Source organism: Falco cherrug, chromosome 4, assembly GCF_023634085.1.
Source record: "Falco cherrug isolate bFalChe1 chromosome 4, bFalChe1.pri, whole genome shotgun sequence".
In the NCBI taxonomy this organism is placed as follows: domain Eukaryota; kingdom Metazoa; phylum Chordata; class Aves; order Falconiformes; family Falconidae; genus Falco; species Falco cherrug.
Genome location: NC_073700.1, coordinates 35833700 through 35851469, shown reverse-complemented (window position 1 = coordinate 35851469; position 17770 = coordinate 35833700). Strand labels below are relative to the sequence as shown.

At 34.9% G+C, this 17770-nt stretch overlaps 1 protein-coding gene across 2 annotated transcripts in view; it reads right to left on the bottom strand.

The window, feature by feature from the left end:
- The window catches only part of SNX29 (sorting nexin 29), a 106091-nt gene that overhangs the window by 10995 nt on the left and 77326 nt on the right, over positions 1-17770 (bottom strand). For both annotated transcript variants that reach the window (XR_008731897.1, XM_055708110.1), the window contains exon 19: positions 11140-11280. Coding sequence is in view for 1 of the 2 variants with exons in the window: in XM_055708110.1 (XP_055564085.1) it covers positions 11140-11280 (141 nt within the window). In the remaining variant the exon portion in view is untranslated. The remainder of the gene's footprint in view (positions 1-11139; positions 11281-17770) is intronic.

Below are 17770 nucleotides of genomic sequence, written 5' to 3'. Positions count from 1 at the left end.
CTATGGGTTCCTTTCCATGATACCAGAAAGTAAGTGATGCTTTTAGATAAAGTCATTTGAAAAAGGCATTGCTGCAAAACCACCCAGCAGCAGACATGCTAAGGGTGAGCTACAGTCCTGTCAACGTCCTCAGTCCAGCACAAATTTCTGTGGACAACTGCAAAATTTTTTCAAGACTTGAGGCATCTCCTGCCAGTACTATGCAGAGCTGCTCAGCACAGCCTACCTGTTCAGTAGGGGAATGGCTCTCGGCAGCTGGGCCAGCCTTCTCAGGTCACCAGAACAGCTGCAAGCTCAGTCTATGCCTCGCAAATATGGGGTTTATTCAAATGTTATTTTTTTGAAAAAAGTCTTACCTTTTATTTTGAGTAAGAGGGTAATTTATTTATCACAACATTACAGCTACTAAGGTTTAGTCTTAGAATACACTGTTGCTGTATAGCATCCTCTAAGCAAGTCCAGAGCACAAGCATGTTAACAGACACATAAAAGCTTGTAGCCCCCCAGCCCTATGGAAACAACAGACAATCCCATTTTGCTGAATTCTTCCCCCATGCAATAGATCTCAGCCAAACTATGTCTTGTACCTCTCCAAATTGGCTCAGACATTTAGGGAATCCTGGAACAAAGTATATTTCTTAAGATAGCTGGTATTTTCAAGCTAGCAATACCATCCATCCAAAAGGCTAAACTTTCTCAAAACCATTTTTGAGAAAAAGTGTTAAAAATGAATAAATAATAGGAAAAAAAGAAAGCTCATGAATAAAACTAAAAATAATCTCTTTTTAGTGTTGTGTTCAATGGCACTATTAGAAAAAGAACTCGGTAACATTATGCTAACAAAATCCAGCATCATTTAATATTCCATTATTTAAAGACACAAATGCCAACCATGTATCAATTTGTCAACTGGTCAGGAATCAACTGTTCATTAAAAAGCATCATAAACTGCAGTCCATAGCAAGACCCTTAAGGTTTATCTTTTGCTCAGCTACTGAACTGGGAAATTCTATTTCTGTTTTCTCCTCAGACCAAGTATTATCAGTCTATAATCTATATTTTTATTCAGGAGATTCAGGAAACTATGGCAACAGTTCAAGAAACTGAGATCCATTTTTTCACTGGCCTATATTACCGTAATAACTATCAACAATATTAGTTAAAATGTGTCTCAGTTCAGTGCTTCCTCCCAACACTGCAGTTTTCTTACTTAATTTCTTTCTTTTATCAGGTTTGAAAATGCCCTGAAGACCAGCAAAGACAAATTCTACATTTTAAACAACAGAATAACAACCCCAAAACTCTTTAGAAATGTCATAAATACAGTGCTTACAGTGTACAAGCTTATATATATGAGCTTAAAGTGATGCTTTCCAATAAAATAATAAATTAATTAAATAACAAAAACCAAAAAGAAACCACAGCAAAGAGCCAAACCCACAAACCAATTAATGAAAATCTGCAATTTCCCTTTCTATTCTCTCAGCAAGTAAAAGAAACTACTTCCAAATTCCCCACAAAGTTCAGTAACAATCATTTCTTTACCACATTTCAGTAAATATTTTCCATTCCCAGTAAATATTTTCAAGCAGAACTTATGCCACTTCTCTCCTGATGGATGGTTCCAGCAAGTCAGGAGGGGGGATACTGAGAGGATACGGACGGGTGCAGACTGCCACAGAACTGCTGAAAGAGGACGGTTACAGGGAGCCACCCAAAGCCCCAGATCCCACTCTCTTGACTAACCACTCCTGGTTAAGATTACAGCACTCTTGCTTAGTCTGCTGGAAACCAGAAACATCCAAGACATCTAAAGGAGATCTGCAAGAAAGCTGCTAGCTTCTGACTACTGTCTACACCTGTGGGCTAACAGTATCCAAATACGTTTATTAGAAATGTTTCAACTCTAGGAAAAGTGTGATTTTCAGGGGGAAAAAATCAGAATAATTAATAGAGCAGTTTACCATCCCAACAGCCAAACACAAGGATACAAGACGGTCTTTAAACTTTACTCTCACTCAAAAGACTAGATGCTCCTTTAATAAAAAAATTATTTAGATACACTCTGACAGGGAGATTCCTTTTTCTAAAATAAAAATTGAATGAATGAGGAATATTAATATCAAATGCCTGTTACTTGTAGTGCTTTCAGGTAAAGATATTTAACGTGGCACAATGAGGTAAACCAGATTTTTCAGGCAGGAAGTGTCCCTAGCATCTCAAACAAATATTTAGTTTCTTCCACTTCTTAAAAAAATTAACACTGAGTATGTTTAATACTAGCAATTGCCCAAAAAGCTGTAGAGCAAGTAAGATGAAAATTTACTGATATTTATAAAACAATATTTTGGGAGGGGGGATAAAACCAAGCATATTGATAGGTCCAGAAAGACAGAAAAATGTGGGTAAAATTTCAAATTCAAAGAAAGAAAATTTTAGTTTTATTTCTGTAATCAGGTGTCTCTGCCAAGATCTCTCTGAAAGGAAATTTATTAATCCAAGTAACTTGGTAATTCAGCATCACCATCACAATAAGAAATAAATTTAGAAAAATATTTTTATATTTTTGCTTTATACCAGGAGGCTACTAGAATACCTAAATAATGCATGAGCAGTTATAAAACTGCAATACTTTATCTAACAGTTGTCCAAGCAGCATGTAAATTACATTACTTTTTTTGTCCCCCATAATGTCATGATGTAAAGCAACACTATCTGAACTGTTTCTATGGGCGCTATCTTCAATAATTTGTTAAAATAAGTTGCTTATCTTAACTACGAAATTACAAGACAACAAAAATAAAAACATCTCTTGACAGGCAATTTTTTTTTTGCATGCTGTAAATAGTCTGCTTCCCTTCTTCCTAAACTTCAGCAATTAACAGCAAATTTCTGTGACCTGAAAAGACTCAATATTACACTTCAACACCAAATGAGTACATTAATGAATGCATTAATTCAGTGAGACATTCTGAAAGAGATCATAGAATCACGGAACAGTTTGGGTTGGAAGAGACCTTAAAGATCACCTAGTCCCAACCCCCCTGCCACGGGCAGGGACACCTCCCCCCAGCCCAGGCTGCTCCCAGCCCCATCCAGCCTGGCCTTGGGCACTGCCAGGGATGGGGCACACACAGCTGCTCTGGGCAGCCTGGGCCAGCGTCTCACCACCCTCACAGTGAAGAATGTCTTCCCATGTTTAATCTAAATCTACCCCTTGTCCTGTTGCTTCCCACCCTTGCAAAAAAGCCCCTCTCCAGCTTTCCTGCCGGCCCCCTGAGGCACTGGAAGGTGCTGTAAGGTCCCCCCGGAGCCTCCTCTGCTCCAGGCTGAACCACCCCAACTCTCTCAGCCTGGCTTCACAGGAGAGCTGCTCCAGCCCTCTCATCGTCTTCAGGGCCTCCTCTGGGCTCGCTCCAGCAGGCCCGTGTCCTCCTCATGCTGGGGGCCCAGAGCTGAAGGCAGCACTTCAGGTAGGGTCACACCAGAGCAGAGCAAAGGGGGAGAATCACCCCCCTCAGCCTGCTGGCCACACTGCTTTTGATACAGCCCCGGGTTCGGCTGGCTTTCTGGGCTGCAAGCATGCTGTCAGGCCATGTTGAACTTTTCATCCACTGGCCCCGCTACGTCCTTCTCCTCAGGGCTGCTTTCAATCCATCCCCCACCCAGCCTGTATTGATACTGGAGAAGTATGAGTTGGCAAACCGTTTACCTCCTAAATTAAACCACCGAAAATGAAATATACTACTCTGCACTATGCTAGCTTTAATCTTCATGCTGAGTTTCAGGTAACCCAGACATTTCATACCACAGAACTTGAAGATGAATTGTTTGCTATAAAGTATTTGTCATATAAAAGCCAACCAATTCCTACTGACTTATTTCTGTTCTCTTAGATAGTGATATGACAAAAAAAAATGGAAATGAAGAAGAACTGAATGCTCTTTTCTAAGTGCTGTATACATGAAACATCAACTGCAGTCTTTTCCAGTAGAAACCCCAGAGGATCTGGATTCAAAATCTGGAATATACTCTGTAGTCCCCCTTAGTGTGTAGGTGACAGTGTCAGAAAAGAGGTATGTTGTGACTAGAAATCTTAATAATTATGCCAAATTTGAAATTATTTTTTTTTCTGTCTGTATGGTACTTCAGCTAAGGTACCTATTTGAAAACTAGATTGTATTCATTTAATCTCAACAGCTACCTAAAGCTCATACTACTTTGAGGATTGAATTTTCCAGTTATGAAGTAACTTGGTGAACTTAGAGAACAAAATTTATTTTATGGCTTTAGAATGCCATAAAACACAGTGTTATAGAACTAATGCATATGGCTATACATATATGATTAATTTGATTTCCTTTCCAGATTTGAACACAATACAAATGGATCCCTTTGTTTTCTTTTTAACCACACTACAGCACAAGTATGTCTGTCAAATTTATATTAGCTACATTTTTGTCCTAAAATCCACAAGGCAAAACAGCATATGAAAATAACTCAATATGTTAGTTACATCCACTAAGAGCACTGAACATTAAAATCTACTCACTTGGAAAATCAAGAACAATACAGAATTTAAGCACCTATATTACATCATCCAAAAATCAAATTAAGGAAGCATTAATGAAAGCAATCCTTAACTTCAATTTTTTAATATATAACTTAAGGATTTACATTTGCAAAGCTTATCTCCTTTAATAAATGTATTCCAGTTCTGAAACATCAGTCATAATTTTCTACTAATTCTACTTGAAGACATCGGATATCAAAGCTTAGTACTAAGAAATATTATTTAGCCCACTGCCCCAAAGGCATTAGCTAGAAGTTTTGCTTTCTTCTCTGCTTTCTAAGTCACAGCTCCCTCTGACAATATGACTTTGACAAACTAATTTGATGAAGTATAGTTTCTATGAGCTACTAAACCCCATAAAGTACAAAAGCACAGATATATGTATGTCTGATTTCAATGCAAGTCAACAACACAAGTTGTGCATCACTTGGTTTTTTTCCCTTCCCTTTGGATTTAATTCCTTTTCCCTTCTCCCTCCTTTTCATTATAACTGCTATAATTATTATTATTATTGTGTTTATTTTATTTATTGAAGTGTTCTTATCTCAACCCTTGAGTTTTATATTTCTTTCCAATTCTCCTCCTTATCCCTCTGTGGGGTGAGTGAGCGAGCAGCTGCACGGTACTTAGTTGCTGGCTGGGGTTAAACTATAACAGTACTTGTCACTGGGTGGACAGGTCCTGCTGGCCCAAAAGGGCAGATCAACTTTTTACAGTAAGGAAATGCATAACAGGGCTTACACGTCAACAGCATAATGTGAAACCCTTAAGAAAATATTAAAATTGAAACTCTAATTTGAATGGCTTCAAATTACATCATGTATATACGTATACACACACAGAGCTAGACAATTCTTGATAAACTTTTAAAAACCAGTATACATTACAAGCATACAACACAAGCTATGTTGTTTTCTTTTCTTCTAAATAAAATCTTTACCTGCTGTACCTTTTAATGCTAAAACAGTTATCCTGCAGACTGTCTTAAACGCTTCACTATCTTCAGCAACAGGCAAACAGAGCAGACACTGATAAAAAAGCAGCTGTGCTGAGGGGGTGGGGAAGGAAGCAATCTCCACTGACATAAATGGGAGAAAGATAAAGTCCCTGGTAAATAGAACTTTCAGAATTACAAGATACATTCCAGAAACCAACTTCATATATATCCTAAATGCTGTCTTTGATATTGTCATATGCATATGTGTATATATGTCTATACAAATATATAGCTTTTGAGAAACATAAACGCATTTACAAGCTTTTAAAACAATTACGCAGAGTAACATACAATTTAGCTTAGTTACTGATAGGTGAGAGGGACACATATACTTTATTGCACTAACACTTGGCCATGAAACAAGCTATGGCTAGAGAAACTGCTCACAGACTTCAGTTGCATGGGATAAAAATGATGAATGATGTTGCTCTCAACATTTTCTCCTAGACAGAAAACTCATTTTAGATTTCTGTATTGTTCCTCCTATGCAGCTGAGGAGTCATGGCAAAGTCACTCTCTCCTAATCTCAGAAGAGTGCTGTATATTCTTTCCATATGGGGTATCCGATGTTTTAAAGGAAAGCAAAGGATATCATGCAGTCAAGTCAGCACTCAGTGGAAAACTACCTTATTCAATTTCTACACACTCAATCACTGAATTCACATTTCCAGTGGAAGCAAAGAACCATTTCTATTTTGATATGTCCTCTATTGGGACAATACCCTTGCAAGAGGAGACTTAATTAGGTGTTTACTCAGTTACTAAAATCCATTCTTTAACTGTTAGAATCTGCCCAAGGCAGAAGTAGCAACCGAGATTTTAAGGACAATGCAGTGTTCAAAAATTAAGAGTAATAGGTCCAGTAAGTTCTCCATATTATTATTTAACCATTAGTCTGAAAGAAACATTTCAAGAAGTGAGACATCAACACAGCACTGACAAACTTCCAAAGCTAAATGTAAAGGCTCATTTTCAATGAAAAAACCATAAGCTATATTTCTATGCAAAAGCATGCAGGGATCTCTTTGCAATCATGTATTAATACATATAGATGAAGCTTCTCTTCATGAGCTTCACCTAACTCAGCACACTCTAAACTAGAGCGTGCTGGTTTATAAACCAAACCAGTCCTTTGGACATTAGGAACCTGACAGGAAGGCAGTAGTCACAAGGACTTAAACAGTGGAAGTATGAATGCAAAAGATCCAAAGTACCTGAAGGCTAGCTAAAAGGCAAAAACCTATTTCATGCAAGAAAACCAGCTTGAAATTACAAGTCTTGGTATATACACCTACATTTAAAATACTTAGCAAACCACAAACCAGGCTGATAAGGGGGCACAGTGGTTTAAAATTACAAAAATAAACAGTTCAAATCTTAAAAATACAGTTCAAATTTTTAAGTTTTAAATAAAGTGATCTGCAGTTTACAAAAGAAGTACAAAAATATACAATGAATATATGACATTTTTCTTATACATGCAACAAAAGAGAACAAATACATTTCTTGTTTTCACTCAAACAAAACATTGATAAACTGAAGGAAGACACTTATTCTTGTAAGGAAAATTTGTCAACTTTTTGCTACCAGCACTGAAAGACCATTAGTAGAAAATATACAGCACAGGAACTGGTATGTATGAAACTTCAGACATGGTGTCTTGCAAGCATTATTGTTACATGCTCCTTCAGTAATTAAATTACCAGTTCTGGGTTGATTCAAAGCAACATTTATAAATTAATCTATTCTTTTCATTTCTTTGCATTAGTTCTAACTGACTTTATTCAAATGTTTGAACTGATACACTGAAAATAAGGTTACCAACCTGAAAGGCAAATACACATTCTTGTTTGCAATCGAAAAAATGTTACTTTTTCAAAGCAGTGTTCTTCCCTCTTCTCTGTTCACTTTCTACTAGTTGGTGTTCTGTATATTAAATTTATGCTTTCCTCAAGCATAAAAGCTAGTTTCTAATCCTACATACATAATTTGTTGAAAGATCATGAACATGAACTGTTCAGATAAACTGTCCCAACTTAAGGCAAAAACACATTGAAACATAACAATTAGAATATAAATATTAGATTCTTAATCCATTGTTTTACAATAGTCAAATATTTTCAGATGTAACTGCTACTTGATGACAATATATATGCAGTAATAAACACTTGATTTTCTCACTTTTAAGAATCCTCATTCAGCTGAAATTCTGCTTTTGTTCTGCATTTTCCCTGTGTCAAACTCTGCAACTTTGCATTTGAACCTGACCTCCCTGATTTCTATTGCAGTAAGCAGGAAAAATACGCATGTAAATTAATAGTTTTTTCTACATTATTCTCTTCTAGCCAAGTTCCCTCCTCAGGGCTCAAATATTTTGCATAGCAAAACAATGGATAGTATTTTGTGACTCTGCAGCAGTGGTTCTAGGTCATTCTGTAGAGCATGGTGTCCTCTTGTGGTCTCGGAGGTTCCCTCAATCTGAGACACGCAACTGAACACCAAATTTAGTGCTGGGTATTTAAGGGAGAAATCAATTACAGCAAAACCCTCTTTCAGTGCACTAATATTTAGATATTTACTAGATATTTACTAAATATTTACTAATATTTAGTAAAAAAACCCCTAAAATTAGTTTAATTTTAGCTAGCCTAAAATTAAACTAATATTTAGAATAAGCATATCACCTTCATTAGCCTCACAGTACCAAACACAGTGTATTGAAGATATGCAATGAGTAACATCAGTCAGGTACAGACCTGAAGGATATAAAAGCACATACCACCATTTTCCAAAAGCTGCAAAATAGTCATTTTTAGCCATTTACATATGGAGGACTATGTTTTACCACTGTGTTATCTGGGCATCTAGTAGCACTGAAGATTTGTGAAGGAGATGAAAACCACAGACTGATGTAAACTGAACAGAGATACTTCTATTAGCAGAATTTAGCTTCTGAAACCGTTCAGGCACTGATTTAATATTCTATTGATTAATCTAGAAATGGCAAGGCAGATGCAATTCTATTAAAAACAGTATAATATCAGAGCGAAAAACTTTCTATGGTAATGTAACAGTATACATAAAAGGGAACATACTTTTGTAGCCACTAAAGTTAAAAAAGTATTGAAAACAGTAGATTGATAATATCTCTTCTACTGTTTATTACCAAACATTTGCACGTCTAACATCCTGCACAAATCCCTCATCCTAAACTGAAAGTTCTACAGAATTCCAAGACAGACATTCCCACATGAATTAATTTTACATGGAGTTTTTTAACATTCCATTTACTTCAACTTGCTCTGTCATGGAAAAAAGGGCCATCTCAAGGCCATTAACTCATCTCATTCAGTCACACAGTGCAATGTGTTCCAAGGAGCTACTACTTTTGCTGGATCTGCAGGGTAATTGTTCCTGAAGCATGATTCACCACACCACAGAAAACCATGCAATATTCCTAAATGCAATATGTACCATGACATGGTACTAAAAATAGTACCACTAAAAGGACCAAAATTTGCCTACGCAATGTACTGTGGAAATAAACTCTTGTGTGATAAACTGAGGTAAGCTCTTGCAAAGCTGATGTGAAAGCACTGTTTTGTGACTTGTAAGATATTTACAGCAGGTACCCAGAAATATAATCACTAATCAATTCCAATTATACAACTAGCTTATGTCTCATCATAGGAGTCTTTCAGGAGTGCAATGGATGGCACCCATTTCTTTCTGTAAAGAACAGATCTCTGAAAAAGTATCTTATATGACAGAAAGTGATCGTGGGCTTAGGCATGATTACAGTAGAATTTTGGCCCAAAGCTAAAGCACTGAAAGAATAAGCAATGCAAATTTTTTAATGAGTTGCTCAACTGATAATTTTGTACGCATCAGTTGTGCAACTGAAATTGTAATTCAATTAGTATTTAAAGTAATTAAGGATGAAAGACTATCAAAAAAAGCTTAAAAGAAGGCTTTTGTAATTTATTGAAGAGGCTGATACTCCATCACTTCAAAAAAGAAGAATTCATTATGTAACAAAGAAGAAAATACATTGCTTTATTACAAAACTATCCATTGAAAATGAAATGAAAAACGCATGATCTAATATATAGAAAAAAAGCAGAAAAGCTTTCATAAGTACTTTCATTTACTAGTTCAGTGGGCAATGAACAACTACATTAACTCTGGACTTTATGCCAAGCAAACAGACTTACAGATTTTATTGAAAAATTCCAGATATATTTGTATCACCACCGCTTATTCCAGATTATATGCATCACTACTCCCTTCGTATCATGTGTGCCAAGCTTAACTACTCATTTTTATGGAACACATGGGAAATTATTTGAAGTCAGATCAGAGTTACTATTTTTAAACATTGACTGACATCTGAATGCCATTAAGAAGTTTATATATATTATTTTTTCTATTTATTTTTAAAATTTTGTATTACTTCATACGAATCATCAATTATGATTTTTTTCCTATCATGGACAAGTTGCAACAGATATAATTACATGATTCTGGCATTTTAGTGATACATGTATTAATGTGGTCTTAGGTCAAATAAAATGTCATTAAGATCTTGAAGTATTTCAGTCATCATGTCAGCTTTCTTTTGATGACTTCACTGATCACTATGGTTGGTGCTTCTTAGATATTTGATACAAGAACTCAGTGATAATATGGCAAAAAAAAAAAAAAACAAAGGGGAAAATCCCATATAAAAGCTAACAAATTTGATTAACATTAGCAATGTTGATTTAAGCACCCAGTGGTTTCATAGAGATGTTTTTAGTCATAAGCATGTTTTAAATGTTTTACTTATGATAAATAATTTTTTCAGATCATTCTTACACTTTGATTACTTCTCAATCCTTACTGGATTTATGGTATATATTGCAATGGGTATTTAAGCTCTTGAACTTCTTAATGTTTTGGTGATTAAGGACTCAATTACATGATACTACATATTTACTACATACTTAGTACAATATTTACTGTATTTCCTGCAAAATCCCTGTGAAAGGAAAACGCAGGAAGGCCCATTTTAAAATGGGAGAACTAAAACACAAAGACACAGATTATGGGAATTAAGAACCCAAATGCCTTCAAAAAGCTGGTTCAAAGAACTTACAACAATTGGTGAACAGCATAGGAAATGTAATGAGTTTAGACTGATACTTTTTAAAGTTTACAGAGATATTTAATTAATTACTGATCGGTGTTAATAGCTGACATTTATTGAAAATAATGGAGTAAAAAATTACATTTTACATATACAGCTGTCCGGTACAGTTATGGGGGTTTTGTGCATTTGTCTACTGTATATGTCATCAGTATTTCATTTAACCAAAAGAGTTTCCTTTTAAGTGAGTAGAAAAATCAATGCATTAACTATATTATCAGTGAATCTGCAGCTGATGAGTGCTGTCTGTATAAAAATAGCAGGGACTGTCTAGCACGTGTAAAAAATATCTATGACAGTCACATCTTTTTTGTGTGTGTGTGGACAGGAAAGGGTTTTTTTTCCCCAACTCTTGCTGATACTGTAAGTTCTTTTAAGTACCTTGTTTCCAATGGCCTTTTTTGGTGGAAAGTTAAAAGTCCTCACTTGCTGGTATTTATTCTGTAACTTATGATGCAAGCTTCTGAACTCTGCGTATCTTCGATAAACATTCCATTCATCATCCTTTATCCTAATATACACCTGCAAAATACAGATACGGAAGGAAACAATTTAAAGACAAACCATTGAGCTAATATATTCCCTTTACTCTTTACAGCTTCATGGCTTAACACCTTCACATTCATGATGAAATGGTACCAGCATTTCCAGGATTACTTACTCATAGATACATCTCTGACTGTATATTTGCTGTTTCTGTTGTACAGGTCAATCTTCTCCCTTCGTCCTTCTCCTTCTCTTTTCCTCTTTTTTTATTATATCAAACAAGACAAACATAGCTTGCTCATTTTAACAAGACTCTGGGGCAAACATGGTAGCACTTTTTGTTACCATGGTTTCCAGCATATTCTATTAGCCAGTGACCAAAGGAAAAAATATTTTTATACCACTATAAAATTGATTTCTATGTACTCAAAACAATTTTTCAACTTTGTAAATTAGCTTTGCAGCATCAGAATTGCAAAACATGATTTTACCCAAAGTATGAAATTTAATTTACTTTCTAAAAAAAATTACATTGAAAACTAAACTAGAAATTTTATTGTTTGGAAAATAAACACAGTTCATTCTTTCTGTTTGTATAGGACATTAAGTATAATTTAACACAGCTGTAGTTTTTGTGATTTTCTGTTTTTGTTTGCCACTGAATTATTTCATGAGCATATTACCAATTACATGCTAAATATTCACGTTCTCTAGGAACATTTCATGCAGAAGCGAAATATACTTAGAGAAAGCTGAGATTTCATTCATTACTAGGCAATAACCTTTCCTCTACTGAAACAAGCCCACAGTTTTAAAGAATGCTGAAATAGCACAAGTCAGAAACTATAAACCAAGCATCAAAACTCAAGATCCAGAGTGACCCTTTCCTTAGCTGCTTCTGTGGAATCTGTAGCTCATTCATTCTCATGTGTGAGTTTATCTCAGTATTTTGCATCACAAATTAAGCTGGAATAGTACTGATGACACTGCATTGCCTTGCTTCTCAAAAAAACCCCAGTAATTTAGTAAATTGTAAGGCAAGTATCAGGAGAATGCTTATGTAAAAAAGCAACAAGATCTACCACACACAGTGGGCAGTAACTGTATTTTCATGAATGCTAGGAAAAAATGAAATTTGGATTTTGAATCCAACATGGAATTGTAGCTTCTCGTGATGACTGAAACATTAACATGGTCCTTTCTCCTTTAGATTTGCCAGGTGCTTAGGAAAAATAAAATTTTACTAAGGACTCATGGTATTTCAGAGATCCAGTGATGTCTTGTCTTCTCCCACAGAAGCAGCTTACGCAGCCTTCCTTTGGTTTGGTCTCAAATTTATAGAAGGCTTCTGTCTTGCAACAAAACAAAATACACCATGCAACTTCTGCCAAACTATTTCACTGTAGAAAAATATTCATATATTCATATTATTTGATTCTATTGAATAACAAGTGTATTTTGGGGTTACTATATATTTCATCATGTTTCATGATGATGACAAAAAATTAAATTAATATAGTAATTCCAAAATTAGCACTTCTAAGAATACAAAAGATTCAGAGTATTGTGTGAAGTACAAATGTGTATCTAAACACAAATCCAACTAGTTTTGGTACAAGAATTCAGATAGTGTAATGATGGAACCACTACAACAGGTCTACAAGAAGTATTCAGACCTCCTTTCATTTTGAAAGTAAAGCCTGGATAAAGATAATTAAACACCTACAGGACCACCTGTTTTAACAATTCAGTTCATCTCTGAAAATCCATGAAGGGAAATATGAAATGCAAGTATTTTGCGTATTTTCAATAAAGTTAATTTAATGTAGTAAAAACTGTATTACATATTCTTTATTCACCCAGCTCTAACCTTTCTCCCTCCCTGCGCTCACTTCAACCAGCATATTGACTGAAATTTTTTATACATTCCCAAGATTCATTTCAGCTTCCCTGCAGGGGGCAGGGATGACAAAAAAGCTTGAATTATTTTTAACCAAGTTATTAAATATGGAAATCCTAATTTAACTGAGCAGTTATCTTTGCACATGTGATGCGGTGAATCACACAGTTCAGTATTACCTGATAATCTGTAACCTACAGTTAAATAATTAAGGAATCCAGTACACTGTAATTGGAATTTTTAAGGACTGCAAAAACATAGATTAATTTCTTAGATGAAACTGCTAACAAAATTCTTCCTGTTCTATGTACATCAATATTGTTTTCTTTTAGACAGTAAGAAACGAAAATGTAACAACTGTGCCATATTGAATTTATTGACAATCATATAATAGAGTATGAAAGGCATATTAAAGTTCATGATGTAATACACATTTAAAGCTTTGTTATCTCAACAGGGAATACTATTCACAAGCCGAGATACTTCAAGACACTTAATGCAAATTCAGTTGGGAAATCAAACAAAGTAAATCCTAAATATAAAACTGCTTGGATAAACTTATTCTAGGCTAGTCATATAAGGCATATAGTTAGTCTCATTTAAAACAAATACAGATCATACAACTTAATCACAGGAATAACATGGAACAATTATCTTTGTAGACAGAATTTAAAAATAGTACTGAATCAAGCAACTTGAGATGCACTGTTTGAAATTGTCTTAGAAGTCATTATGACTATTCCTACTACCTTTAATGTATCCACAATTTCATTCATGCTGTTTTAATCAGAAATGGAATCTGTAGCTGCCAAGTACATTTTTGTGCATGTTTGTCCCAAATAATTATGCTGCACCCTAGGGCAGCACTACTTTCTACTACTGAAAATACCTTAAAAAATGACATAAATACAGAACAGTATTTTAAGATCATGTTATAGGAAGTTGAAAGGACTACTCTTAGGCTCACTATCTGATCAATTTAAAAATCAATTCCAAATCACCACATTTCCTTTCAAATGCCCATGTTTTCCAGAAATCCACTTCCTAACCTAATTAAGTAATTTTCAAGGTAAAGAAAATTTACAGACCAAATCGAAATCACCACTAGACTGCTTGTTGGACTGTAGACAAAAGATACTACTTCAATATTCTTTTGTATATAAAAAAATTAATTCAGTAGCTTTTGCTTGTAACTTAGGAGCACTTTCCAATTGGGTCTGCTATATAAAGTCTGATAGGTAACTTTTTTGTAGCTATGATTTACAGCAGCTGAAAATAAAAATTTCAGTTATTAAGTATATATAATTAATTAGTCTGTTATTTTCTCATCACAAACATGTTTAAAGTCAAAGACTTGAAGAGAAATAGCAAAAACAGTAGTAATTTCCTATTTTGTTTCTCAGCCAACTACCTGCTATCTTAATATTATTGAAATGTCAAAAAACTTCTGAAAACCGATTTGAAAACACTAGTTTAATGACTGCATGCTGAAATGAATAAATCCTACTCCCATGGTACTGGTTTTTGTGCCAAAAGTTTCTTTAATATGTTAAGGAATCTTTAAGCAGTTGAGTAAAAAATGCTGTTAACAAATCCCAATAACAGACTAGTAATTATTCACACAGTTCATCACTACTTGTGTATAAAAGCCTGAGGAGTAGAAAGGACAAATGCCAAAATTCCAACTCGCTTCAGTTCCATTGCACCTTCACAGATTAAATGCCTATACTCAACACTCGTTCTTCAGGTGTGCAGAAGTCTACAATGGGCTCCCTTCATTTTGGATGCAAAATATATGTTGGTATATTTAGGATTCACTTTTTGGGTCTCAAGCATTGTAGATAGAAAGAGATACTGAATGGAATATTAGAGAATCTTCTGTTGCAATGACATTCATTGTTATAGAAATATCAGATTAAGTAACAGAAAGGAACTTCCCTAAACCAAGTTATTCCTGAATCTTCCCTACAAATGTGTCACACATTTCCTGGTAAGATGATCTGAATACATAATGAAAAATGAAATTCTAGCCAGAGAACTCTGTGCATGGGAGCTCCACAAATACAAACCTGCTGAAGTTAAAGACCCTGTGAATCTATATCCCATTCCAGAGGCAACAAAAATGTCAGGAGAGAGAAAATGCTAATGGAAGGTAAGCAGTGAAACTCTACTAAACCGTATACAAAGTTCAATGGCACAAGGTGCGAGAGAAGTCAGAACATTTCAGCAGTAGAACACTTCAAAGGACATAACGAATACAGAGAAAGTTTGTAAAGAATCAGTGATATACTGGACAAAGTCATAGTTTTTCTTACCAGAATGAAAAAAAACTATGATGGGCAGTATAGGGAATGTAAATGAGACTGATCAACACTAAGGAAGCTACTGTGACTGCCGCTGAACTCAGCATTATTGGGGTGGGTGGGAGGGCAGACAAAACAGAAGGAGCTGAGAGAAAAACTATTATTTCTGCATTATTGTATTTCTAGTGTATTACTGTATTTCTAACTTCCTTTCCCTCATTAATAAAACAGGGTTTTCTAGAAATCCTCTTGTTTGTTACACAGGCCTTTAAAATCAATGCCCAAGCATGCAACAACAAAAACAAGAAATCAGCAACTCCTTTGGTAGAGAATGCAATCAGCATGAATACAAAAACGTAACACACAAAGTGGCACCATACTTTTTTCTGAACTTGACTGGTGAAAGTTTTCTTTACATTTGCTTTTAAATAACACTTCAAAAAATTCTGGAATATCATTGGTCCATAGTTTTACCACAACACTTCATTACTCAGTACAGAAAGAAAAAGGAAAGTAGACATGAAGCAGCAGAGATGCTTTAATTTTTTTGCTAGAATTTCGTTCTTGGTAAAGGAGCTATAAAATATTTCCATAAAATGGGAATATTTGCTTCAGATACAGGAATATCTGCTTAGATAGAACAGATTAAGATAAAAAAAGATGAGAAGATTAATAATCAAACCTGCTCACGCTAACAGAACATATATATCTTAAGCAGCATATTGCTAGGACTCAGCAGGATAAACCAATGAATGAATGACAGTTCTTAAATGGATTTTATGCATCTTCTAAGACTGGCAATGTGAACATTATGGGGGGATGGGAGAAGAGATTGTACAGGGAGGGACACGTTATGTGCTTAACTTTGCCTCTTTTTTTTTCCCCTAGACAGGACAAAGTGAGGTTGGAGCAAATAAAAAAGTTACATAGAACAGACTGTTCCTCTGACTACCTACGTTGATACATCTGTTCAAAAAACCATGCCAGGAGATGATATGGATGAAGTTCAAACTGCAGTAATTTCAGCCTTTCCCCTTCTTATAGGCAGACTCTACCACCAAAATCTTGCATCTCCTTTACCTCTCACCTTTGAAATACTCAATTTAAATAATTATATATTGTATTATATAATCATAATTTCATGTCAGGTCCAAACTGCAAGACTTGTAATGTCCCCAAATTACCTTCTAAACTACTAAAATTATTTTCTAAAATACTCTAATCCTACTGTGACCCACATTATCTTCTACCAATCTTAACAGTAGGGATAATTTCTCTTTTATTCTTGCAAAAAGTAATCTACTAAACAGCATAAAAAACATCCTCTTCTGCTACAACTACTGAGAGGGAACATCAAGCATGAGACAGGGACTTGTAGAAGTCTAGTTCAGAACTACTGATGGAGAGCTGGAAGTAGTAAGAGGAGACAAGATTTCATCTGCATCTAAAGTTCTCCTCAACTACCTAACCCACTCATTTTCACTGCTTTCGCTATGAGTTTCCCATTTATAAAATAAACCCACCTATTTCAGAATGCCTGTTCAATTTATTTATGATATAAAGGAGAGAAAAGACTAAAGAGAAATAATTTCAGTGCTCGGAAATATTAGGCAAAACTTGTTAATATCAATAAAATTTATCTACTGATTCTCTACATTTACTGAGTTTGCTGTTACAGACATTATAGAAGCCTGGAATATTCATTGCAACAACCCCCAAGTAACTGTTAATGTAACATTTGGTTAAACAAACCTTATAACCCATGATATTTCCAGAAAACGAAACTGCCAGTACTTCCATAAAGTATTGCTAACGTAATCTAAGAAAAATGACAGACCAGTCTTTCTGTGGAAAGAAGAAAATGCATTCATTTTAACCTGAGGTGCAACAGGTTCTGGGATGAGCTTCTAGAACTACTACTTGTTCTGTTTCTCAAATATTGGTTTATGATGATAATAAAGTTTTAAAAATCCTTAAAACTGACTCAACTGTAATGTATATCTTAATTATTCAGGAACACTAAGCTAAAGAGATTTTGATCAAAATTTACAATTTAAGAAATAATTGTTTTCAGGGAACTGGACTCTCTTTTTTTCCTATTTCATAGCATGCTTTTCTGAGAGGAGTAATGTGTTTCAATTTATTTAGGAAGCTTTTCTCAAAATTATTTCTGCACTCAAACCATATAGAAGTAGTAAAAGGTATGAAACCGAAGGGGAAGTAAATAGCAAAAAAGGAAGAACCAGTAATATTTCTTGACTTTATAGGACAATGGGATTCTGTTTAGAATATAAATTCAAGCTGAATTCTCCAAAGTTACCTT